The following is an 18,677-nucleotide window of genomic DNA, read 5'->3' as shown; positions in this document are numbered from 1 at the left end:
ACTGAATCCAAATAACGTCACACACACATACCTTAATACCCGCTAAGGGTAAATCCGTCATTTCACGTCCCCAATAATATAAAGTCTCGGAACGGGCTGTGACAATTGTCAGCAAAGCATTTTTAATAACTTATTTCTAGGTTCGTACCTTTGTTTCTCCAATTTGGACTCTGCAAATATATAACTCGAATTTTTCAGTTTTTCGTCTTCAAATGCAGTTTTTGGGTTGAGGAATTCCGGATTTGATATGTAGATTATTGTTTGAAAACTTGAATCGAAGTTGAAATTGGTTTGAGAACTTGAGGTTTCGATGTTTTGGTGCGGTTTGAAGGGGTAGGTATGCCGATAGTAATGGCGTTGGAGGGAGGAGTGATTTTGGGATTGTAACCGTTAGTTTGGCTAACTGGCCTGGGTTAGGCTCCGTTAGGGGCAATTTTGGAATATTAATTGTTATCCGGTTTGGGCTTTTTGTTGAGCCCGTGTGTTTTAGTTTTTGTAAGGCCTGAAAGATAAGTTTTGTGTCCTTATGATTAAAACTTAAGCTCTTTTTATTAAATAATAGTTTAAGATGATTTTTCATTAAATAAAAGTTAGTCTAAGCCCTTTTCGTTAACGTTCTCATGTTTTTACTCTATCGATCAATTTAATCCCTATATTTTTAATTTGGCCAAATTGATCTTTATGTTTAGAGATCTCGTTAAATGACAGATAGAATTGACATGCATCAAGCACATAAGAGGACAAAAACAAAATTTTATGTGCATCCAGTAAAAAGATACAACGCCTTGAGTACTGTATGATTTAAGACATGTCAATTTTAATGTTTTTTAACGGATTGTCACAAATATAAACACATGGCTACATTGAAAACTAATGTAAACACGAAGAGCAATTTGACCGACTTGAAAACACAAAAATTAAATTGACCGATCCAGTAAAACCCAGGCATAGAAGGTAATACCAGGACCATTTTGACATTTAAGCTTTTTTTTATTGGAAATGTATTTTATCCAAAAAAATCATACAAAATTCAAACATGAATTTCAAAGTTAAATAATATCTAAATTAAGTAAATATTTTTAAAAATAAAACAAAAAATGTAGCCAAGGGTTCAAGACGCTCAGAAGTGAAAGATTTCTGGACGCCGTACGATTTGGCAAGTAACTCTGCGAAGGTTTTTTATTGAATAATGTTAGAGAGGCCTCATTTCTGAGTGGCTTGCCCCTCCGCTGGGACCTTCGCTTTCAAATCTAATTTCAATTAGAAATGAAAAAATGAAAAAATAAAAAATAAAACTATATATGTACGAAAAATCGATCCAAAAATAAAAACCGAAACCCAGAACACAAAACATGAGATTCGGCGATCGGATTTCAGAGCGATGTTCGAAGGCAAACTTGGCCGAAAGCGCATCGTTTTATGGCGCTCCCTCCATAGGTCCCTCGGGTGGAGAAGAAGATTTTTCAAATCAAAAAAAAAAACATATAAATAAATAAAAAGAGGAAAATATTGATGAATGCTCAGTGAATACGAACCATAAAGGATAATTCATGTTGCGGAAGCAATCGACGAGTTTCCTCATCGGTTATTGTTTTCTTCATCATCGCATAATAGCACGGATTTCAGATGAAAGAGGCAATTAATTAAAAATAAAAACAAACGAGCAGGGAAGAGGGCAGCGGATCTGCAAAACCCTAGAGAGCGGCGAGATTGTGTCTACCTGGTACAACAGCTGTTTAAATAGTGGTAGGGTTGGGCTTCCTACTGCATTTGGGCCGTTTAATTTATAAAGAGTAAATTGTAGCAATAGTTACTTAATTTTAATTTAATTGAAGCAATGGTCTCTCAACTTTAACCTAATTGTATAAATGATCCTTCCAAGATAACTAATTTTGACAAAATTCTAACGAAGTTTACAAAGAGGATCATAGCTACACGTTTTGATAAGTTGAGGGACCTCAATTGTAGCAATGATCCTTTCAACATAACTTACTTTAACAAAATTCTGACGAAGTTGACGAAAGAGACCATAGCTACATATTTTGATGAATTAGGGGACCAATGGTAATGGATTTTTAGTTGATGATCATTGCTCCAATTTGATTAAAGTTGAATGACCATTACTACAATTTATTGATTTATAAAAAAAAAATAAGTTCAAACTAAATAGACAATAATGTAATTTTATAATACATGAACCAACGATAAATGTCGGTTAGGGCCAAATTTTAATCATGATGGAGAAGGTTTTGTGTTTAAGTTACATAAGGTGCAATTGTTGAATATCAAAAGATCAAAAATTAGTAAAAGAATTGTAATTCAAGTGATTAAAATCATTACTTGTTCACTTTGAAGTAATTTGTTTGATTATCATATGGCATGTAAAAGATAATCTTTTGTTGCCAACTAAGTTTGGAGGACAAGTGAGCCATATTCTAACTTCCAAGACATCTCAATGTGCAAGTTTTGGATCAGGATCCTCTCCTGAGCAAAGGGTGAGGATCCTCCTGATCAAATACATTGGGGCCATTGAATTTTTTTTTTTTGAAATTTTATCCAACACCTACAAACAGGGGGTCTCTCTAAAAGTTATAATAATTGTAGTCGTTGGATAAAATTTCAACGGCCAGATGGGCTTGGTCAGGAGAATCCTCACCCTTTTCTTAGGAGAGGATCTTGATCCGCAAGTTCTAAGTTTTTTTAACAGCGCACTCAAGGATCAAAATGATAAAAAATAAAATAAAAAAAAACCTCTTATTTTTTAAGTGAGGTATTTCGTCTAGCATATGGTGTGTCGGTATTCATCTATTGAGTAATTGGCAAACATGTAAGTTGGTCTCTAAGTACGTGCCATTTTGTAATTTCACAAGATGATTTGTTTTCCGCTCATTAGAAAAAAAAAACCTCTTATTTTTTAAGCGAGGTATTTCGTCTAGCATATGGTGTGTCGGTATTTATCTATTGAGTAATTGGCAAACATGTGAGTTGGTCTCTAAGTACGTGCCATTTTGTAATTTCACAAGATGATTTGTTTTCCGCTCATTATGGGTGGGGCTTGCCCTACTAACCTAAGAGCTTAATTACAATCCATCACTTTATTGATATGCTTAGCTACTGTCCCACACTACAAAACTCAAATAAATTATGGCAATTGGTTGCACTTTTAAACACACTTTCTAAAAATTGTTGTTTAGATCAACTTTGCCTGTGAAAAGTCTATTTGTTCGTCATTGACATTTTTATTGGTCAAGTTGTCATTCATATATCATAAACCACAAAAACCGCAACAACACTTCAGTGAGTCCCAACGACACTCTCAGATCCATTCTTTGATAACTCCACATTGATTAATCAAATTTGAAGCAGTGAAGAACATCTGGAACACCATAGAAATAGCTGAGTAAGCTTCATATCCATTCTTCTTGCTTGCTTTAGCTTAATTATTCAATTTTTCGAATATGAAATTGGGTTGGGGAATGAAGAAGGAGAGGGTTCTTTGAATGAATTGTTGTGGATGTGGCGGTTCGAAATCAGAAAATGCGATATACCATTGGAGTATCTAAGGGCATCATTAGATTGTTGTTATGGTTGTGGTGGTTCAAAATCATAAAAGGAGTATTGTTGGAGTGTTGTTGTAACGTCGCCATATTGTTCTTGTTGTGTTGGTGGTTTAGAATCCTAAGAATCTTGGTTTAAATCAAATTGAAGTGCAAGTCTTTTTTGGTTAAACGGAGTTCTCTATAAATGAGTTTGTGGTCGTTTTTAATATCGTTAAAGTGTAATTGTAGCGTCGTTGTGTTGTTTTCATCGTCTAAGAGGTGGTGGTTCAACATCGAAGACCAAAGTGTAGTTGGGGTCATTGTAAGTCATTAGGGCAGCATAGACTTTTTACAAATAAATTTAATCAAAAAAGTAATTTTCAAAAGGCGTTACTAATAAGCCACTTAATACTATAGTCTAGTAGTATTTCTCTGTACTTGTAGATAAGAGCCATTAGGTTCGATTATCAGCAAAGGTAAATTTGAACTACATTATTACTAGTTCATTGTGAGGCTAAACACATCATCTCATTTTTAGGGTAGATAATATCGTTTATTTATAAATAAAAAAATAGCGTTACCAACCTATGACATTTCATAAGTTACAAAACGTGTCCTCTAACCATAAAAACGAAATCTAATTACGAAATTCCACCTCTTCGCTTCGCTCCTTCCTCTCCCCCCTCAGATCTACCCATATCCCAAATTTCAATCCCCAGTCCAAGAAATTTCACCTCCGACTTTCCAACGATTTTGGCGCCCGATTTCTTCAGATTAAGCAGCCACGCATATTTGAATTTGCTGGTATTTGCGAGGGTTTTGAAAGATGTGGAGCACGATTGCGAACCTGAAGGAGAATCTTAACAAGATGGCGCAGGACGTCCACGACGACGACGACGATGACGAAGAGTACGAGATCCACGCCATCAATGGAGAAAAAGCTTCTTCCTTATCTGATCGGAGGAATTCCCACAGCTTCGCCCATTCCAAATCCCCCTCCCGCTCTCCGATCCCCAATGGCGTCGATTTTACTATTACTCCCGAGGTTTGTGATTTTTTTTTCGTGGAAACGTGGGTAATTTGGGATTTTTTTTGGGTTAGGGAATTATTTTAGTGTCGGTCATTTGTTCATTTGGGTTTTAGAGCTGTTAATGAATGCTTGGATCGATTTCGATGAGTGTGGATTTAGGATTATGTGTTTTTTAGCTGAGAATTTGGTTATTATGTTAGTGAAACATTGAATCATTTGGCATCGGTGTGTGTCTTACAAATTCAAACTTCGAAATGGAGGTAGATTTGCAAATTGTGGTTCATTTTCGTATTGAAATGCGGGGTTCCTCTTAATTTGCGGTTTAGGTTGAGAGCATACAGAATTTAAAGGGAATCAATGGTTAGTAATTAGTAAGCGAGATAATTCCTGTTAGCAGGTCTTATTAAGTGTTATTGGTTAAGCAATTATTGGTTAAATTGCTAAACTTTTCGCAACTGTAGTGCGATGGTGCAAATGCAGAAATAGGCAGAGTCTATCACATTATACTTGATCTAAGCCCGGAATCAGAATTGTGGTGACAAAGTGTGAAAGTCTACATTTTGCTAGCCTTTGGTGGCGTCGTGCCCTATGTTTTAATATCATCTTCACTGGTCACTGCTCATGTCGTCTCTCATCTTTCGCAGCTGTTATTTGGTTTGCTTTATCAGATGGAGTATGTTATGATATTCTAATCTGCACTTTTTTTTTCCTTCTTTAATTAGATTGAACAATACAAATCGGAAATTAAGAGGCTTCAGGAATCCGAGGCAGAAATAAAAGCATTATCAAAAAACTATGCAGCTCTGTTAAAGGAAAAAGAGGTACCCGATGACTCTAGGGAAATTATACTATTGATTACTTCCTTTTTGTTTATGTTGTTTGATGGAGTATCTTTAGTTGGATCCATGCTCCTTATATTCTGTATTCCTGTGGTTGGATTCGTACACCTTATATTCTGTATGGGGTGGCATCTTAATAAAATATATTACAACATGTCTTTTGACTTTTGGAAACCCTCCCGTTTGACAGGATCAAATATACAGATTGAGTAAAGAAAATGGCTCATTGAAACAGAATCTGGACTCAACTACTGCATCTCTGAATGCAGCTAAAAATGAAAATCACAAAGCAGCTGCAAATGGAGTCAACGTGCTCAAGGTAGTTGTTATGACAAAATCTACTTGCGTCATCATTAACATTGTTTGCAATGAGTCTGTTCAGTAAGTTTGCTAGTACTTAGTGGTTAGCTTCAATTAAATCATAAACTTCTTTATGATACTTCTTTTATCATATAGCACAAGGTTTATTGGTCAGAAAGTATATATTTAAGAAACTGGCTACTTGTTATTTATATATATATTTGGTCTGTGTGTTAGTTATCTGAACATTTAGTAAGAAGGGCATTAATAAGGTACTTGAATCGAGAAGTGTATTTAACTGGCATAGCAGAGTTCCAGATCCTCAACCCCTTTATGGAGTGGGTTAATTGCTTCCATATTATTTAATAATTTCATATGTGCTACTTTATTGAGTTAGCAAGAATTGTTTTTACTTAGTTGTCGTCATTGATTGTCCTTGAGCTCTGATAATTGGCTAAGTTAGCTTCAAATTTATTCAGGGAAGTGGTAATCAGTCGCCCAACAGACAGCATAAAGTGACAAGTCCAGCAAAAATTGGATACTCTGGGCATCAGAAACAGAATGGTGTTGTCTTTACACAAGACAGTACAAGCAATGGGATTTCACAGCTTTCAGATATGCAAGGGAGTGAAAGGGTAATGCACCTTGTATTCTTTTCTATTTCGGTTAGATCTACCTGTCTCCTTTTTTTTATTAGTGTTTTTTCTTTCCATGATCTGTTACCACAAACAGAAATGAATGAATCAATAAAATTACACAAGGAGTGTACAAGATGGCCACAACTTGGACAGAAACAGTATTAGAAAAAATCATAGAAGCAAATATTCTAAGGCAGTATCCACTATGACATAAACATGGACCACACAACCTAGATTATAAAAGCTTCCCAATCGAACCAAATACTAGAATAAGATAACCCCGGAATTCTGTATAAACTGAAACCCATAATAGATATCCAAAGCAGTTTTGGCTGTAGTTAGAATTTGAATTTATTTTTTGGATCTCCAGTATGCTATTTTCTTTTAATGGTGAAAGAACTTGACAACAGATGTATAAATGCCTTCTAGGAGCTTGCAGATTTACTAGAAGAGAATAATAGGTCCCCGACAGCAGTGCTAGCTACTGCTGAGATGAAAAAATTGCGGATGGAACTTAAAAAAGAACGCAATCAGTCAGAAAAGATACATCAAAAGTTACAAGGTACATTGCTGTGCAGATTCAGAAGGAATTCTACAAGTCATCTCAACCATTTATCTAATTTTTTTTTTTATTCAATCTTCGTCCATTCGCAGAACAACAGAAATTGAATGAAGCAATCCAGGAAGAGCTCAAATTTCTGAAGTTGGATAGAGAAAAGGTGAGTTTCAAAGTTGGACAGAGACATTGATATTAGATGCATATATTTGACTGCTCATTATTTTTGCATTGTCTATTTGTATCAATCTACTGATATATCTGTGTAATATATGCGGGTTTCCTCTACACTGCATCATTACCATTTTAATTAGGAAATATGCAAAAAAAAAAAAAAATTCCTCTACTTTCTTTCAGACATCAAGGGCTGTATTTATGAGGGCAGCTGTATGTGTACATCTATGTTCCACTTTTTGGTGCTCTGACCCCTGTCTTTTACCATGCATGTACTTTCTTTTGGAAGACCTCCGTCGAGATAAGCAAAATAAGCAGTGAGTTGAATGAGAAAATGTCTGAGATAAATCGACTGCAAATGGAGTTGAATAGAAGGGAGGATGAAAATGCAAATAATGGTGCAGAGAGTTTGAAAAGGTTAATTGCAACCCTGCAGAAGGAAAATGATAGTCTTAAGGTTGATAATTGGTGCTTTATTTTGTCATACCTTTTTTTTTACGAGAGTTTGTGTTACTTTGACAATCAACCCTAATACTATGTCATTGCATAGATGGAGAAAAATGAACTTGAGGGCGCTTTGAAAGTGAGCAGAACTGCAAGTGAAATTCAGGTAATCTTGTTTTGAGAATTTTTGGGGAAAACAATTATTACTTTTTTCCTGCATAGGATGGCATCCTACTTCCTAATCCCTCTCCCTTTGTGTATTAGGTGTGGGTGCGATTGTATGTTTTAACATAACTCAGTTCTTTGTACTTTGACAGCAATTCTTCTGCTTATTATCAGTATTTTAAAATTTTGTGCAGAAGGTGGAATCTTCAGAAAGTTTTCCTGGAAAGGAAGAAATGGAGAATTCGTTACGAGAGTTTGATAAAAATTTGAAGGAAGCACGTCTTGAAAGGGACAAAGCCTTGCAACAATTGTCACGCCTTAAACAGCATTTGTTGGAAAAGGTTACATGTCTTGAAAATATTCATTATTCACATTGCGGTGCCTGACATGATATTAAATGAAAAATATTTACTATTTGCATTGTTGTCCATTTGACAATGAAATTGATGGGATTGTGAGTGAGGATAATTTTCAGTGGATTATTCTCTCTATTGCACAGCCATTATTGAAGGGACCATTACACAACAACAACAACCAAGCCTTATCCCACTGAGTGGGGTCGGCTAAATGAATCCTAGAACGCCATTGCACTTGGTTTTTGAAGGGACCATTAATAACAAAAGTTTAATGAGGGAGACAATAGATAGTGACTGCGGGCTGTTGTACTGTTTTGTATTACCCTTGGCAGAAAATCTGATGACTAAACCAAAGAGTGTTAAGTTATCTTATATTGTGTTAAGTTATTTGATATTTATTGACTGTTTATAAAAATGGACCTATGCTTGTTTTTGTATGATATATTCTGCTAATATATGAACTTTGACACTACATATCATCTTCTGCAAATATTATATATTCACTATTGGAGACAAATAGAGAATTTAGAATTCTTGAGATATGTTTTGGGGTAGATGTCTCCAGCATCTAGAGATTCTTCATTATCCGTAATTTACAAAAATTGGGAGCTCTTATGGGGTAGATATATGATGAAACTTTCTTTATTTCAAAATCAGGTGACAGATTTGTGGTTTAAATTCTGAGTTGATCCTTGAATCAGGTTCAAGATGGACCCAAATCATTTTATCTTTTTTTTTTTGTTTTTTTTTGGGAAACATTTTTGGTGGGTTTTACATCCTGTATTTCCTAAATGAAAATGTCTCGCAGAATTGATGACTGATTTTTCCATATGGCATATACCTTCTCTAGGAATCTGAAGATTCTGAAAAAATGGATGAAGACAGCAAAATTATTGAAGAACTTCGAGAAAGTAACGAATATCGAAGAGCTCAAATTTTACATTTGGAGAAAGCTTTGAATCAGGCAATTGCAAATCAGGACCAATTCAAGATGAGCAACAACAATGAAATTCAGAAATCAAAGGAAGTTATTGCTGATCTGAATAAAAGACTTGAAAGCTGCATGAGCACAATAGATGCCAAAAATGTTGAACTCTTGAATCTTCAAACTGCTCTTGGTCAGTACTATGCTGAAATTGAAGCTAAGGTAACCAAATGTAAATTTTGTTTGTCTGCCTATTGAATTATCAAGGAAGGCATTTGGAATGTTTTGTGTTGATGTATGAATCCCGAGATTATTATTTTGATGCTAGTTTCCTTTTATGTATAGGAACATTTGGAAGGAGATTTGTCTCGGGCAAGAGAAGAGTCAGCTAAGCTTTCTCGGCTCTTGAAAGTATGATTGCTTTTTTTATTCCTTTGCATTTTCATATTTTGTCTGAGTATGCAATTTCTAATTTGCTTCTTGTGCTATATAATATTTCTAGCCGACCCCACTTAGTGGGAAAAGGCTTTGTTGTTGTTGTTGTTGCTATATAATATTTCTTTCAGTACATTTATTACATTGGTGTTCCATCACTGTGATTAGCAAATCATACTTGTTTTGTTTGTTGAGGATAGTCTTAGAGACGATAAGTACAAGAAGATAAATCCTTACATGATTATATCATATAAAGTTGCATCACTTAAACGAATTTAAGCTCTGTATATTCTGATGGTTGGTACTATATAATTCACAATGTTTAACTTGCATAAAACTGGAGCCCTCCCTTCCCCCCACACCTACACACATACACACATGCTCTTGCACATGCACCCACACATATTGCTCACACACGCAGGCATAAGCATATCAGAATTTAAATGTTTATGATTCTACCAGGAAGCGGACCATCAGGCAGAAGCATCAAAGAAGGAAAAGGAAGAAATTTTGTCCAAGCTTTCACAAGCTGAAAAAATAGTAGTAGATTGGAAAAGCAGAGTAAATAAACTTGAGGAAGACAATGCAAAATTACGCCGAGCTGTTGAGCAGAGCATGACCAGGCTTAATAGGATGTCGGTAGATTCAGATTATCTTGTTGACAGGTTGGTCTGTTTAACTTTTTGGTTGGCCTTCTGTTGGGTTTTAGGTAGATAAGAGTATTGGTGTTCGTTTTGTGTTCAATTTTCAGTTATGGCTCATGCCTCAAGTAGAGGCCAACCTTCTTTTCTTTCTTTCATTTTACCTTTTTCTTTCTTCTTACTTTTTCAGAGAAGTGTTTTCTTCTATTGTCATTAAGGATCATTGGTATATTTTTTGTTTACATACTATTTTAAAGCTGTTTCATTAATGAAGATTGGTTTTGTTCACAGACGCATTGTGATCAAGTTACTGGTGACCTACTTCCAGAGAAACCACAGTAAAGAGGTATGAAGATTTATTTAGACTAGCTATGGTGGGGCAATACCAAAAGTGTTCTTGCTGTTTTCTTCAGTTTCTGCTAGAATTTAATAATTTTTCATTGGTCAGTTCCCTAACCCAACTAAGGTTTTATGCACCACGGACACAAGTTTTGCCCTTCTTTTTAAACCTGGTTATCTCCTTTTATTTTCTGTAAGCAGACTCACGTAATTTTTATGTGGCTCTTCAGGTTCTGGATCTTATGGCTCGCATGCTGGGATTCTCTGATGAAGACAAGCAGAGAATAGGCGTCTCTCAAGGTGCAGGCAAAGGTGTTGTTCGTGGAGTTTTCTCTCTACCTGGTCGCCTTGTTGGTGGAATTTTGGGAGGCGGTTCAGCTGGATTATCTGCAAATGCAGCAGCTGATAACCAGGTACTTTTTGGTCTCCGTTCGATGGAAAGATTAATTGGCGTACTTGAATCTCCAGCTAGTGCTGTTTTACCTTGCATAAGCATCGTTCTCTATTAGCTTTTAAATTTGAATCAATAAGCTGCCCAGAAAATTGTTCCTAGAGCATTTCCTTTATCCAAGTGGGTTCATTAAACTGTTATTTCCGCATTTGGTTCATGGATTCTTCCACTAACATTGTTCCCTACCAACTCCAGTCCTTTGCAGATCTGTGGGTTGATTTTCTTCTCAAAGAAACTGAAGAAAGGGAGAGACGGGAGTTGGCCGACGATTCAGGCAGATCTCAAGAAGATTCATATAGAACTCCAACCAAATCGCATACCGGTCCATCGAATCCTGACCACAGAACAACTAGTGGGGGTGAGCCTGGTTTCTCAAGAACTAATTTATCACCAATCCAAGACACAAGCCCCTCACCTTTTCGCAGTAATTTTCGGTTGGAGCACTCTGATTCGGAATTCTCAACAGTTCCTCTCACTTCGTCAGAAAGCAATCCGTACGCCTCAAGAATGCTTCCGAGATATTGAAATTGTGTTGTATCTTGTAATTAATCAAAGGTATAGATCATTGTTTGATTTTGTAGACACGCAATCTTGTTCCATCAATTCTTTCACCCATACCAGTTTGTGCATAGCTGCCTGGTAATTTTAGGTTTGGGGCCTGTTTGACGATGTAAATTCTAAAGGGACGTTCGACGATGTCTTTGTGCACGACCTAAAAACAATGACAACTTCGGAAACGATATAATTTATATCAGAGATTGCTCACATTTACTTGGAACTTATTTTTGTGCCATATTTATCTTCCTCCCTACTTGGAAGTCATGCATGGGCGCGTCTTCTGGAATAATCATGTGTGCGGCTTGGCTTGACATTGAATCATACTGAGCGGCACTACCACACTATTCATAACTGGCCATGTGTTAAGCAGTGTTGTGTAAGTATAATTCTTATTTTCAATTTTTTTTAACGAACGATATTATTTACACTAAGAGGAGGGGATAGGATTAATCTCACAATAGACTATCAATAATGTGATTCAAATTTGCTTTTGGCGAGAATCAATTAATAAAAAACTATATGGAAAAGTGAATTTTTAAAAGGCCTGACTTTGAGGGACACCAGCACAATCACAAGGTTCTCTCCTCACGGCCTTGCATGGTTGCTGAGAAATTGTGTAAAATTTGTGTAATTAATGGTTCATTAAATCATCTTACATGAATTAGGTTTCTGAGTAACCTCACTTTTTTTCTTATTTCTTTTTTATATATAAATGATCGAATAATTATCATGGACACACAAATTCTGGTGAAGAACCCAACTGTCAAAGATACAAAGACTCCTTCCTTCACCAGTTTGTAGTTCCCAGTTCTCAACTACTATGCGCTATTGATGTGAGATTGAATCATTTATAAGCAATCATGAGACAGAAAGATGAGAGATGGGGGAATCAAGGAAGGGGGAGCTGAGTAGTAAGGGGGGAGAATTGACGGCGTTGGAGACACCGGCCGACAAGAGAGAAGAGTCCATAGGCGCAGTTTGCAGGTGGAGGAAGGTTGAAATGGGGTTGTGAGTTTTATTTAACTAGTTTCTTGAAGGAATAATGCTTTAAGTTTTTTTAAAAAAAAAAAAAGAAATCATATTTAATGTATAAACACCTAGCAAGTTATAAGTGGTGTGTAGTGTCATTCAACATGATTGAGTGGCAAGTTAAGCTCCGTACAAGTTTTTCTCCTTTTTCTAGGAAGAGAAATGACTTTATGCACATACGTTGATTTCCGTATGTCACTTGATTGTACTTTGCTTATACAATTGAATGTCAGAAATAAACATGAGTCGGAAGAAGAAAAGGAGCATGTGGAAAATTCCATACCGAAAAATGAAGGAAGTTGTGAATGAGAATGATACCTAGTCGTTCAAGTATGAGATTAAATTTAATATCCACCGTTCATGTATGAGATTAATATCCACCCATCCTGAAGTGAAACATGCTTTCTATCTTAATTACAATTTTCTTCAATTGTAAATGAATGGTTGAGATTAAAAATAGAAAGATCCAACAGTTAAATCTCAAATATCTATCTATTATATATAAAGAGAATGGAAAAGGTAAATAGTGATTGAAAAATTTTATTTGAACACATGTAACCTCTTTCTACAGCCAACTTACTCTCTTCACCTATATTGTTTTTTATTAAAGAATTAATCTCTTTTTAAACCCAAATTTATTATTTGAACTACCCTCTCAAACCCAATTCAAAATGCTAGGTTATCTCTACACCCATTCCCTTTATAAAATAACATGTAATTGAATTTTTTTTTTTTAAAAAAGAGGTGTCCTTGCCCCACCCCCTCTTCCTAGTAGCATTTCCATGGCTACTTTTTTTTTTTTTTCTTTATGCTACCAAACCCAGACATTTGCCTTTTTTTCTTTCTACTAATGTGCATAAGCAACAAATCAAACAATTTATCCTCTTATATTTATCAACAAGCAAAGAAGTTTATAAACTAAGAACATTGGTAGGAAGTTTTTCCTTAGAATTTTCCAATTGCAGAAAGTTTACAAACCATTCGGGATTGATGAAAAAAGTTGAAACCCAAATACTCATCTTCTGAACTTGATAAAAATTGAAATCAAATGAACAAAATATTCATAAATTGAGTCACACCTTAGTTGGAGGATTCAAAACTTCAAAATCACCATCCATCAATAAAAAAAAAACTTGTTTTTCTCTACATGATCTATTAGGGTTGGGAAATTTGGAAAAGTAACCAAAATTTGGATCTCATATAGAATTATAGCCACATTTTTTAGTTTATGATAATTATAACTAAAAGTTAATATAAAAGTACTAATATACCCTTAAAATTAAATTTTCTAAGTACGTTACATAGGTAAGTAGGTATACAGAATTACGTGATTCGAACACAAAACCCAAGAGCAAATCAAGCAAATATAAAGTATATATTCAAACCCATTGCAGAAACTACATCTGGGTATCTTTGTTTTGTGAACCCAAAAGGTTGTTCGTTTGTCCGGAGCGAACTTTGAGGGATTTTTGGCTGTTGCAGCCATGCTTGTAAGCTGAGAAGTGGTAGCAGGATCTTGGGTTTGTGTATGAAGGCTTCCTTGTCCACATGTTTTGATGGAGATTTTGGGAAACGAACATTTTATTATTATTTGGTTAGAAATTGTAGAAAGATTACAACTTTATTAAGAACAAAATGGTAAAATTAATAGATTAATAGCCCAATAATAATAAAATTTGGGAAAACAGATCCAAATTTCAGTTCAGAGATGGAGAAGTGTATTTTCTGATTATTCATGCATTAGTGTTCGATACCATTGGTCAAATAGTACATGAATTATGTGGCAAGTATGCAGCACTGGTGATGCAAGAATTGTGGAACGGAAAGCTTGACGATGCATGCTGCAGTGGTAGTTTTTCACGGTAAGAACAAATCAGGAAGTTTATTTGTTAGTAAGGGTATATTAGTATTTTCATATCAAATTTTGGTTATAATTATGATAAACTTAAAATATTGGTTATAATTCTATATGAGATAAAAATTCTGGTTATTTTTCCAAACATCCCATTAGAGTTTTAGCCAGAATGAACATAGGATAAATGGTAGGGTTTAAAGGGTTTATTGATTTTGAGTTTTATTATTAATTTCATTTTGTACTTAATAGTAATTATGCAATACGGAAAAATAGACAATTAACAATTTAAATTTAAGTTGGGTGTAGAAAGAGTTTACATGGGTTCAAATAAAATTTCCCATTCAACAAAAATATTTGGACAAAAATGCCTCCAAAACAAAAAACTTCAAAGGCATTCCAAAATAATACATCAAATAAGGTAGGGGTATTTTCGTCATTTTAACAATATTTCTTTAATAATTTACTTTTTTAATTAGTACCTCACAATAAGCTAACAATAATGTGATTCAATTTATTTATTTTTAAACACGTTCAAAACATCTTAAGAGGCATGTAATGCCGGTTATAAAAAAGATTTTTCACATGTGGATAACAATGTGATTAAATAAGTTATCAAATGATTGTTTTTTTTTTTTAACAAACAATATTATCTACACTAAGGAAGAGGGGGTGAGCTTAGCCTCATAATGGGCTAACAATAATGTGATTCATCAGTTATTTATTAAATATTATTTTCTTTATTTTTAAACACGTTTAAAACATCTTAAGAGGCGTATAATGCCGGTTATAAAAAAGATATTATCTACACTAAGGAAGAGGAGATGAGCTTAGCCTCACAATGGGCTAACAATAATGTGATTCATCAGTTATTTATTAAATATTATTTTCTTTATTTTTAAACACGTTTAAAACATCTTAAGAGGCGTATAATGCCGGTTATAAAAAAGATATTTCGCACACGGATAATAATGTGATTAAATTAATTGTCAAATTATTATTATTTTTTTTAAATAAGCAATATTATGCACACTAAGAGAGAGGAGGTGGGCTTAGCCTCACATTAGGCTAACAATAATATGATTCAATTAATTGTTTAATATATATTATTTTCTCTATTTTTAATGTAAATTCTATAAAGACCGATTTTATTATGTGAATTTAACTGCTTTAATTGATTTATGAGATATTTCTTTTAGCATGATCTAAAATTATTCATTTATTTCAAATATTTGACTTTCCTTTTGTCAATTTACGCATATAAATATATTTAAAACATATAAGTTGCAAGTGGCATGCCGTGATTTATTGCCTGTCAATAAGCAATCCTGTTGTTTCATGGCACCTAGTTCTAAATCCTTGCCACTGAATCTAGCACTAGCTGTAAAGGTGGTTTTGACAAAGTCCTTAAGAGCCCCATCAATTCAATCTTACCAATCAAATTCGAAGGCGGATGCATTGGTCACTAAAAAATGTTCAATCCTATCAAACACCAAGTTACAAGAAAAATGTCGGAATAAGGCTTTGAAGAAAAACACCATCGTTTTGTTTTGTTTATAACGAACAAGAAATAATCAACTTGAACCACAAGTAATATCAACACAAAAATTAGTCGTTCATCGTAACTTAAGCACCAAAGTATCATGCTCACAACCAAAAAGAGAACCAAGCATGAAATAATATACACCATAACAGTTCAAACACTAATCGACGAACAACGTAAAGCAGCATTGAATAACATAAAGTCATCCTAATTGAAATATGGGTAAGCTGCTGTTTAATGGCTTCCCACGATTATGTATAAGCACAAGAACGGAACCTAATTCTCGAAACTTGACCACATGAGTATAGTCATTCAAATTACAAACCCAAAACACTTGAACAGAAGGGGAAGCTCAACTACGAATCCTAGAGCTTTAGAACACAACATAACACCCCAAGCTTTCTAAGACCTCTTGTTTTTTAGACCATGCGGAATCTTACTCAAAACCTTGGCATCAAACACGGCATACTGCTTTTTGAACTCGATAGTCGCCCTCTCTGCGAGTGGGTCGATCTTGTCTTCGTACTTCTCATAAATGACGGGCACGGTGTGCAGCACAACAAAGCCTGTAAAACAAGGCCAGACATTAATAAGGGACATAACAATATATCATGGGCATCAAAAGCACACACAAGTTCTCCATAGCCCTTACATATGTAAAACAAGGTCAGGAAGTTGCACCATTTGCCCACAACGGATAGAACCCACAAGCCAGCAATAACCTGAAACCGACAGTACATCATTAAACTAACAGAGAAACAAAACCATACAACAAAATCAACGAAACCTCGGTAACTTAAAGGATGAAATTTAGCATGGCACAGATTCTAAATGCTATTAACCCATGACGCGTAATGTATGCAAATTAAGCTACTGAGTTTCGAACGAATAAAAGCAACAAATCAAGTCACATTATACTGATTGGGAGACGTGTTAAAGAGTTATAAAGATCAAATATTCTTACAGCGAGGAATTTCTTCAAGTCTCTCCCAGATGCAATATCATGAAGCAGTGCAAATGCACAGTTGATTTGAACTCTCAGCTCAGATGCAATCTGCAGGAATGGTTCTTCAGGAAGGCGAACTTCAGGGATACGAGGAGGAGTCCTACACAAGCAAAGTTATTAACCCATTAGGCAGTGATCCAAACATCACCATATATTACATTGAGATCCTACACAAGCATCCGGACAATGAAACAATGAAATCGAAAAGGCCGAGCGCCTTACTTGTGGATAAAAGCATGGGCATTGGACCAGAGGAACAAGATTGCAAGGGCACCAATCAGAATGTGGCCAACAAGTGTAAGCAGGTGGTACTGAAGCAACTCGAAGAGGACCCAGATGACGGTGGCTCCGCTGAGAACTCCAGCCGAAACCTTCTTGTTTCTCCACAAGAACACATCAGCAGCTGCAACAGTTCACCAACGTCAAAATCCAAAATCCAAAATCCAAAGTCTAATGCAATATTGAAAAAGGAATCGAAGAATCCAAAACTTAATGAACTAATTAGTAGATCAACTTCACCGATCGGAACTACTCAACTTATCCGATAAAGCACAGCAATAGATAATCAAAAAGAAAAACTCCGATCGGCTCAGAAATTTTCTAAGCATCCAAACACAGCTTAAAAGCATCTAAAATCCCAGATCAACATACAACCGACACAAATCCAGTAATCCAAACTTCCTAAAACCCTAAATCACTACTCGCAAATAATATATATATGTATTCATTTCAAATAGTAGTGGAAGTAAAAACTTCAGAGAAAGATAATAGATGTCCGTACGCTTTCCACCGCCGAGCACATGGTGAACCGGCCTCTCACGGCCGAAAATCCGGAAAACCTTGGCCTTCACCGACTCGGTCTTCTTCTCCGATTTCTCGTTATCCGAGTCGGAAGAAGAGGACGAGGACGAATGGTGATCACCGCCGTGGATCTTGTCGCCCATCTTCTCCAACAGGGATGGCTCATCCTCCACCGTCGATCCGGAGTGTTCCTTCTCATCGGCCATGATCTCCAAACCCGATCCGGAACCCGAAAAGTTGAAAAAGTATATAAAAATCGCACCGAAACGCTCAGACGAGTAACGGAAATGATAGCACGGACAATAAGTAGGGTTTTAGGGTTGGGATAGGAACGGGGATATATAAGGGTGCGGGAAAAGAGGTCACATCTGGGCCGTTAATTTTGATGATTAGCGCGAGGCTGGAGGTTCGGGTCCGGACCCGGTTGGTTCGGGGGAAATTTGAAACAAAGTGACCGACCTGGTTTGAAAGGTTGCGAACCAGGTGGCGGGGAGCAGTGAGGACATGCGTGGCTTGGACGGTCGGGTGACTTTTTTTTCCTTTGGTTGGGTTCTTTGTGGGGTCCACTCCCATCGTATAGGGCTCCACGTTGTGATGGTGGGGTGGAGGTGGATCCAGATTGGGGGTAGTATTGTCCAACGAATTTTATTTTATTTTATTTTTTGTGCTGGGGAGGCATTAGGGGTCAAATTTAGAATTTTAAAAATTAAAATTGTGGCAACTTAATAGACAAGAAATGGAAAAAAAGGGAAAACTTAATTGATGATTTGGTGGTGTTTAAATGGTTGGTTTAGGTGATAAGAGCTTGTCAAGGTAAGCTTTAATTTACCTAAAAATAGCCCTAGAATTTTGAGGCTAAGAAAGAAAGTGAATTGTGAGTGCGAATATAGTAGAAAAAGTCTACAAAGACGAATTAGGTAAATAGGTTTAAAACCATTTAATTTTTTGCAATTTTTTTATACAATTATTTACCCTTGAATTGGATCTAAGAGTTTCAAGTGGTGGAGTATTGTAAATTTTTCTCAAATTTTGAACATATTCAAGAGTTTTTGCCTA

The 18,677-nt window shown here is 35.6% G+C and overlaps 2 protein-coding genes and 1 non-coding gene across 3 annotated transcripts; 1 reads left to right on the top strand and 2 right to left on the bottom strand.

The window, feature by feature from the left end:
- Positions 1-1,093: 1,093 nt before the first annotated feature.
- LOC126634180 (small nucleolar RNA snoR145) lies at positions 1,094-1,244 on the bottom strand. Its single transcript, XR_007627242.1, has one exon. It is a non-coding gene; the product is annotated as a small nucleolar RNA snoR145 (small nucleolar RNA).
- A 2,911-nt stretch (positions 1,245-4,155) lies between these two features.
- Positions 4,156-11,610, top strand: LOC126630936 (golgin candidate 3-like). Its single transcript, XM_050301090.1, has 15 exons — positions 4,156-4,584; positions 5,292-5,390; positions 5,599-5,727; positions 6,188-6,343; positions 6,776-6,908; positions 7,001-7,065; positions 7,366-7,533; positions 7,627-7,686; positions 7,880-8,026; positions 8,892-9,188; positions 9,312-9,377; positions 9,864-10,066; positions 10,334-10,388; positions 10,612-10,794; positions 11,028-11,610. Exons 1-15 carry the CDS (start codon positions 4,366-4,368, stop codon positions 11,355-11,357), a joined length of 2,310 nt encoding a protein of 769 aa, XP_050157047.1. The 5' UTR covers positions 4,156-4,365; the 3' UTR covers positions 11,358-11,610.
- Positions 11,611-15,984: 4,374 nt separating this feature from the next.
- On the bottom strand, positions 15,985-17,944 carry LOC126630972 (reticulon-like protein B1). The gene is made up of 5 exons (XM_050301137.1): positions 17,602-17,944; positions 17,043-17,223; positions 16,779-16,920; positions 16,467-16,536; positions 15,985-16,380 (listed from the first exon to the last, which is right to left on the bottom strand). The coding sequence occupies exons 1-5, from the start codon at positions 17,825-17,827 to the stop codon at positions 16,217-16,219; spliced, it is 783 nt and encodes a 260-aa protein (XP_050157094.1). The 5' UTR covers positions 17,828-17,944; the 3' UTR covers positions 15,985-16,216.
- Positions 17,945-18,677: the final 733 nt, after the last annotated feature.

This window comes from Malus sylvestris, chromosome 1 (assembly GCF_916048215.2).
Source record: "Malus sylvestris chromosome 1, drMalSylv7.2, whole genome shotgun sequence".
NCBI classification, from domain to species: domain Eukaryota; kingdom Viridiplantae; phylum Streptophyta; class Magnoliopsida; order Rosales; family Rosaceae; genus Malus; species Malus sylvestris.
The sequence above is the reverse complement of the archived record's forward strand: the minus strand, read 5'-3'. Positions and strand labels throughout refer to the sequence as shown.